This window comes from Spinacia oleracea, chromosome 4, assembly GCF_020520425.1.
Source record: "Spinacia oleracea cultivar Varoflay chromosome 4, BTI_SOV_V1, whole genome shotgun sequence".
NCBI lineage: Eukaryota > Viridiplantae > Streptophyta > Magnoliopsida > Caryophyllales > Amaranthaceae > Spinacia > Spinacia oleracea.
In genome coordinates, this window is record NC_079490.1 from 36,230,242 (window position 1) to 36,238,815 (window position 8,574).

The following is an 8,574-nucleotide window of genomic DNA, read 5'->3' on the forward strand; positions in this document are numbered from 1 at the left end:
GCCCACATACGTCCGTATGTATTAGCCCTAGTAGTTAGCTTGCTCTTTCTCCCACCTTTGAGAAAGGTTGCTTTGTCATTTTGCCAAGTAAACAACATTCGCATTGATCAATCTTCTCTAAGTCGAATGATTCTAGAATTCCTTTCCGTTGAAGTAATTCCATGCGCTTTATGTTTATATGGCCTAATCGACAATGCCACAGAAATGTGAGGTCCGAATCACCAGTTTTAGCCTTTTTGGTATTTATGTTATAAATGTGTTTGCTCGTATCTAGCACATAAAGACAATTTTCTTGTTGTGCTGAACCATAAAACATTCCATTCAAAGAAAAAGAACAACTATTGTCTTTAAATTGAAAACTAAAACCTTTAGAATCCAAACTTGAAACAGAAATGATGTTTCTGGTGATACTAGGAACATAGTAAAAGTTTTCTAGTTCCAAAACAAACCCACTAGGCAAAGAAATAAAATAAGATCCTACGGCTAATGCAGCAATCCGTGCTCCATTTCCCATGCGTAGATCCATCTCGCCTTTATCAAGCTTTCTACTTCTCCTTAGTCCCTGTGAATTGGAACATAAGTGTGAGCCACAACCAGTATCTAATACCCAAGAAGTAGAATTAGCAAGATTACAATGTATAACATACATACCTGAAGGAGAAGCAACGTTTCCTTCCTTCTTCTCTTCCTTTAGTTTGGGGCAATCTCGCTTGTAATGACCAATTTCATTACAATTGAAGCATTGCGATGTGGAAGGAGAAGCATTTTTCTTCATCTTGCTCTTGGAAGGCGCTAGATGCCCTCCGGGAGTGGACGAAGATGCAGCCTTGCTTTTCTTCCCCTTGCCTACTTTCTTGAATTTAGTGCACCTCACATTCAAAGGGTCTTGATTGAACTTAAGGATTTTCTCGAATTTTACGAGTAATTCCACAAGTTCACAGAATGTGCTCTCTTTCTGATTAAAGAGATAGTGCATCTTGAAACCCTCATAATCCTTATGAAGAGAATTTAGCACTAGCGCAATAGCTATCGACTCTTTGATGGAACCACCAAGTCTCTCGATTGTGAAAAATAATCCAGACATCATATCCACATGAGACCGAATTGATGTGTTTTTGTCCATCTTGACAGAGTAAATGCGCCTTTGTGCCTCTAGAAGTTCGATTTCTAGGCACGATTTGTGCGGGGTGATGAGCTTGAGATTGCTCATTGAATTAGCCAATTCATCAACCCTTTTGCCACCAGTTTGGCACATGGGTTGAAAACCCGCACAACATCTATCCTCGAGGCGACTTAGGAGAGCATGAGGCTCAAAAGTAATGAACCTCCCTCTCCAACTCTCAGGAATAGACTTAAGGATGAACACCGTGACAAGGTACTTGTGAAGTGCCCAACTTCTGTACTTTTCAGGAGTCATGCCTCGCGCATCATAGCTAGGAAAAGGTTGTTCAATGACATAGTGTATGCCATTAACTTTCAAAACTTCGACAAGTTTCCCTTTCCATTCAAGAAAATTAGTCAAGTCTAACTCGACATCCAGAATTTCAGCTGATATGATTGTTATTATGTTTGCGACCATTTTGATTACTACAACCGAAAAGAATTTGCAATAAATAACCATTAATAAACTTCAATAACTTTGAAATAAAAGCAAGCATGCAATCATTAAAGCTATTAAAACATTTCATTCATGCAAAAGCAAAAAATATGGTCCAAAATGAATGAAACGATTCCAAGACCCCAAAAGTCCTAAATCCTTAAGCAGCTTTAGCATGTCTTAAGTAGTTTAATATTTTAGGTAAGCAAAACCTATTGCTAGTAATCTCCAAATTACTCTTGGTTAATAAATTAATACCATAATTTATCCCATTGCCACAACATAATTCCATTGTTGTTTGAGTTGAAACCACAATCAACGTGCTCCTTTAGGACGCCTTACCACCTAAGTCAACTAAAATAGCACCTCGCTTTAGCGTAAACCTACTACCTTAGATCCTTAGATTTTTGTAAGTGCTTGATTTGGAAGGCAATTTTTAAACTCAATATTACTTTGGACCTAGTTGTTTCTATGTTGGTTCGATTATTTAGTGAACTTAATCTAATCGAGTCATATGAAACAACCTATTCATGCAAAGCATACATACATTCATACATTCACGCATAATATAATATATATATATGGTGATCTAGTATGGCCCAAAACATCTTGTCTTGAAGCATCCAATCTTCATCACCTCCTTGTTAGCTTGGCATCGTCTTGAATCTTCGTTCAAATGCTAACTTAAAGTTCTAAACTTAGAAATACTTGAAAATAATAAATTACATCAAAATTTCCATGGTACGCAGACCATATTTAAAACTTTACATTCAAAGATAGAACGGTACGCAGACCGTATTTAACTATCCTAAATGGCCATACTAGTCACTTGGAGTACCTGCATTACATAAAATATATATATTCTATGCATTCATCCATTCGTATGCTAAAACGAATGGCCCATGTAAATATGCAAGTATTTACGTGAATTAATTAAAATTCACGTTCACATAAACGCGTCCTAAAAGATTAATCAATTTCCAAATTATTAATCCTTAGACTTTATTCTAATTAAAATCGAATTTAATTAAAATAATGCGACCTACGAAAATAATTAAAATTAATTATTTCATTTTAATTTCATTTAGTGGCTCCCACTCAAACCAATAATTATTCCGGATAATTAATTATGAAATATTAAATTAAAACTCGCGGCCCGGCCCAAGCAAATAAAATATTAAATTAAATATCTCGTTAGCCCAAATTAATGCAAACATGCGAAGCCCAACGAATTAAACAATTTTTCAACAAAAAAGGTTCATGTGCATAGTTGGGCTAGGCTTGCACCCAGCCCATTTCCCTTGCGTGTGGCCTACGAGGCGCACGAGCAAGCTCGCACACCCTGCAGCCTGGCGCGCGCGCGTGCCCACAGCTCGTCGCTGCCCTGCGCGCTCGTCGTCGTGCCATCGTTGCGCTGGACATCGCATGGCCTTGCGCCTTGCTTCGTCGCAGCACCTGCAAGCCAATGCTTGCCCTTTCCTCGCCCAGCGCGCACGAGGCACGCAGCATGCTTGTTGCTGCCCGTGTCGCTGTGGCTCGGTTCTCGTGCAGCAGCCTGTATGGCTCGTCGAGCCATACGTCCACCACACATCGTGTTCGTGCCTTTGGTTCGTGCCTACGGACCAACTCAATTAAAATAAATTTAATTTCACGAACTTGCATTAAAATTATTTTTCAAAAAGTTACGATTTTTATTTTCGAAAAATTTAATTTCAAGATTTTTATTTTTAACGATTTAATAAACTTCAACGACAATCCAAATTCGTAAAATTATTAAATCAAGGCTAACATTATTCAAAATTTTAAGAACGAACGAATCAACATTAAAAATTTGAACTTTTAAATAATAATATCCAAAACTTTAAATCGTTCATTAACATTTAAATTTTAGATTTTAATAATTAGGTTTAAGTGCGATTAAAATTAACGAAACCATTCAAAATTTTAATCTAATAATTTTTAAAATTAGCCACTGACCCATGAAATTGTATCCCCTTTCCCAATTAACCGAATTATTAAACCAAAATTAACTAAAATTCAATTAGGGTTCCAAATTTTACGAATTGGGGAAAGGCAAAATTAGGGTTTATACTTATCGGAAAAATCTGAAACTTTTACCATTAATCAGGAATATACCCAGCATCATTGTGTGAATATTTCAAGCAATTCTGAGTAGTTTAGGTCGACCTTTTAATTGAATTACTGTCCGACACTTTTAATTTTTATTAAAAAATTAACAAAAATGCCCAAAAAACGACACTTCGAGGCCTGTTTTTGCAATTCAGTTCTCATGAGTTGATCATAGAAAATCGTTTTCCATCAGATTAGGGTTTTAAAATTCGAAAAAACGAATATTTTGATTTCGGAACAGCTTATTACGCAATCCATCCAATAATTCGTAAAAATTCCGAAAATTCAACAAAAAAATTCAAAATTTTCGACATATGCAAAAGCAGATAAATCATGCTAAAATATGCTTTGAATACATAAGGCTCATGATACCACTGTTGGGGAATACAGTTAAACATAATAACATGTGCGGAAACAATCCACAAAGCCAGGAAGCATGTATAAAGCACAGATTAAGCATACTAACGTTTGAAGCGTGTTTTCCACAAATTGTCAACGAACACGAACTTAGAACTCCACTTGTCGTTCCTCTACTTGGTTCACCGACACCATCAGATCCGTCTTGATTATCGTAGCTTAGACAATCGATCAAGAGTTTTGCTTTTTGGGGTGAACACACTTTGGAGGCACAGAGAGAATTAGGGTTCTCTGTGACTCTAGGGTTTTTGTGTGATTGAATTGTGTTGTGTTGGAAAAGGGGTTAGAAGGTTATTAACATAACCTTACTAACCGACCAAGCCATGAGGCAAGGCCGGCCAGCAAGCCCCGCGCAAGACGAGCACAGCGAGCTGGGCCATGGGCCTCGCTGTTGGGGCTGTGTCGCTGCTTTGCCCGCGCGCACACGCGCAGCTCGCTCAGCCATGGGCCAGCGCTGCCGTGTTGCCGTGGCCTTGCTTGCTTGCCCAGCGCGCCCATGGGCCTTGAGTGCTTTGTGCACTCGACTCGTGGGCCGCTCTTCGTATTCGCGATTAATATATTTCCGATATATTATTTATCGTTTCGTATACGACGAATCACCGCCGTACGATACGATTTATTCGTTTCGCCTAGCTTACCAATATTCGCGATACGATATACGATTCCGATGCAAGGTCGTATCGTATAATACGTTTTCCAACTAATTCCCGAAAAGCTATTAAATGAATTTCCGATTCATTTAATCTGGTGATCTGTTACGTGTCATTGGTGTGACCTTGTAGGTTCAGTCAAGAGTAAGCTGTGAGCTTAGTATTCATTAGAACTCACTGATCGGAAGCATTGCTCCAGCTAGCTTTTCCGATCACTTGATCTCACTGAATTAATTGTTCACAATTAATCTGAACCTTGGTATTAGACTTAATGCACCTTGGGTGAAGGACATATTTCCTTCATTGATATGCTCTTAATTGAAAGGATCCTAGTTTAGGGAAGTAGTCATGAACAACCCTAAACATGGTGGGATCTTGAAATTTGAAAACTTGAACTTGTATATTGAAAAATGGAGTTTTGAATATCAAAAGACTAAACCTTTAAGGATTAAAAGGTGTCATATTTGATTACTCCAAGCTTGAAAGTGATTCTAGTTCAAAGAGGTGATTGCAAGCAACTTTGAACATCCTTGAATCTTAAAAGTTTGCATTTTTGTATTTTGAAAAGTTTGGATTTTTGAAAAGATGTATGATTGTTGCAAGTGACATTTTTAATAATAAAAAAGCCAACTTGCTAATCATTTTGAAATCAAAAAGACATGATTGAATATGGTGGGATTCGGAATTACCTATTTAGGTTTACGCAAGAATTCCTTTTAGAGCTCCCAATTGCTTAGAATTAGAAATTTTGAATGTGTTTTTGAAGGGTTTTTTTATTTGTATTTTGAGGCGTAATGTCAGTTTTACGACGTTGTATTTGTTATCTCCTCCTCCTCTAATGCTGAAAATGAGGGGTATTTATAGGAGGAATGGGTGCAAGACGCCAGCACACGCCAGCGTAGCACGCCAAAGCAGCGCTAGGCGCTGGTGACGTGGCGTGAATGCCGCCAAAGCAAGGACGCGGGCTCTGTCCTTGTTTCGTCTTGTAGTGTTGTACCTTTGTACGAATAGTACTAGGCTTGGCGTTTTGTGTTTGCTTGAAGGTTAAGGCACTATTTTTCGTCTAAAAACAAGCCTTTCTCGGGTTTTATATTCCGGTTTTACGGGACGGGGCCCGGCATGCTCGATTTTGTGAGTCGGCGCCCGAATTTGACTTGCCTTATATGATTTTGAGTGGAAAAGGCTTAGTAAGGGATGGTCTACTAGATGAGATTGTACTTGGATTTTGAAATTGGTTTTTTGAAAGTTGTATTTTGTACCGAGAACCGAAAGGGGAACGGCCTCGGGAATTGAATTTTGGAAATGTTCTTAGCAATTGGGATTTCCGCCTGGAGTTATTCCAACCGCATAGTAAGGATAATGGTATCGTCATCATCCCAGAGGGGAGACACAAATTAGGTGTCTACAATCTCTATTAGGGAGGCATCGCCATTGCCAAACCCTTGCTTCGAAAAGAGGAAGCGAGCAAAGATACAAAAACTTAAGTCCCTCAAGCGGAAAACCTTGGGGACGTCAAGCCCAGCAAAGTAAGTAACAAGGAGGGACAAATCCACCCCTCGGCCGTATACAACAGCACTCAGAAGAGGGGCATCAAGCCCAAATATCTTTCAAAACCCAAGAAAAAGTGTTCTTCAACACTAGGCATGCATGGCTCTGTCATAAAGAACCACCGCAATATAGCACTAAACTCTTCAGGGAGGGGACATACCTCATTATTTCCAAAGAGGAATACATGGTGATTTGGATCCCAATCCTCCAGAGCAGCGAGAATGAAGTGAAGGAAATAATGCCTTTGGTCCAAGTATGCATTTAATGATAAGTCTAATAAATGCGGTTCAGTATTAATTATGCAAGTTAATAATTCAGTGAGATCAAGTGAACTGAATGCCTAGCTAGAGGCCGCTTCAGTTCAAGTGGATTAATGATATCCACAGCTTACTCTTGACTGAACCCGTAGGGTCACACAAATAGTACGTAAACGGATTAAGTATTTAATGACATTGAATACTCTATCTAATACATAGCCGGAATCGACGGATCTTGGTTTCAGTGGGAGCTGAGATCGTCAAAGGCAAGTAAATGAATACTCCGGAAACGATGATATTGCCGGAAACGGAAATATGGATCGTATCGGAAATATAAATATTATCCAAGTCGTAGATGTTGCCGGAAACGGAAACATGGTACGTATCGGAAAATATTATCGGAAATGGAAATATTGCCGGAATCGGAAATATTGCCGGAAACGGAAATATTATCGGAATCGGAAAATAATTCCGGAAACGGAAATATTAAATATTTTGTTCGAGACGGAAACTAATTCCGGAATCGGAAATGTTAAATATTGTTCGTATCGTAAATGAATTCCGAAATCGGAAAATTAATCGGAAGCGCGTCGTCCGAATTAGCATCGGACGAGCTTGCTAGACGAAGGCCCAGCACGAAGCCAGGCCCACGTCCAGCAAGGGAAACGCGCGCCACAACACACCAGCCCAAGGCTGCGCCAGGCCCATCGCAAGGCAGGCCCAGCGCGCGCCCAAGGCTACGACAGCTCGTGGGCTTCGTGGCAAAAGGGCTGCGTTGCTCGGGCTGTGCGAGCGCGCGCATGGCTCCCCTCGTGGGCTATTGTGCGTGCGTGTGTGTTTGTGTTCACATACGAAACCTAAAGCGTGTAGGATTCGATTGATGATTAAATTCCTAATCCTAAAAGATAAATTAATTAAATAAAGAGTTCTACTAGGATTCTAATTTAATTAATTCGTATCCTAGTAGGATTCGATTACTTATTCCATGGCCTATAAATATGAGTTCATGGCTCATAATTTATAACGAGTTTCAAGTATTCAAAGGTAAGAATTTGAGCAAAAATTCAGTCATACACTTGCCCACAAATAGCCGAATATTTTTAGAACCTTAAGGGCGATTCTAGTTGGTCAATCTTAAGGCGGATCCGGACGTGCTGTGGACTTTCTACGGAGGGACGACACTTGGAGTCCTAAAGACTTGTTCTTGTTCGGTTCGGGCGCAGCAAGGGAGGGCACGCTACAAAGTGTATGCATCTAAATTATGCTAATTGTTATGTGGCAATTAATTTGGAATCCTGACGTTTATGGTTTTTCCGCATGATTTATATTCGTTTATATGTATCATAACCTAACATGACGTGCACATCAAGTTTCACAAACCGGAAAGAGGCGAGCACCCCAAGATGCATGCCATTAAGCTCCCTTTTCTCCAATTTGCCTAGCGAACCAAGCCAAGAGTTCAAGGCATTTTCAAAAGACATGGCCATTTTCTTTTTGTTTTCGTGAAGAAACAGTATGAAAATAAAAGAAGGGAAGGATTGACGCAAAGTATGATCCGGAGAGCTCCTTATTTATACAAAAACCGGCATTTATGGTAGTACGCAGGCGCCGGGCGCCGAAGCCTGCGCCAAGCGCAGGTGTGTGCAACAAGGACGAGGCCACCGTCCCCTTTATGATTTCGAGTACGCACTCTTTATAGCTTTGGACAGCTAGGTGCAGCCCCAATAATTCAAGATTCCAAAGCCGCAAGCCGCGCAATTTCAAGCAGTCCGAGTCAGCGCTTCAAGTCTATTTCGGGTCAATCTCTTCAAAATTCAAATATTCAAGTCCTAGATCGGCGTCCTAAGTCGAGTCTGCATATGCATAAGCAAAAGGTGAATATACTTTGACTTGCGCTTTTTCTAACCAAAAAACCTCATTCAAAGTGGGGGCTTATAGTGGGTATGTACACCCGAAAAAATGGGCAAATTTTTGC

General features: G+C 39.8%; 1 protein-coding gene across 1 annotated transcript; it reads right to left on the bottom strand.

The window, feature by feature from the left end:
- Positions 1-310: 310 nt before the first annotated feature.
- LOC130472528 (uncharacterized) lies at positions 311-8,530 on the bottom strand. Its single transcript, XM_056843798.1, has 2 exons — positions 652-8,530; positions 311-562 (listed from the first exon to the last, which is right to left on the bottom strand). The coding sequence occupies exons 1-2, from the start codon at positions 1,619-1,621 to the stop codon at positions 546-548; spliced, it is 987 nt and encodes a 328-aa protein (XP_056699776.1). The 5' UTR covers positions 1,622-8,530; the 3' UTR covers positions 311-545.
- Positions 8,531-8,574: the final 44 nt, after the last annotated feature.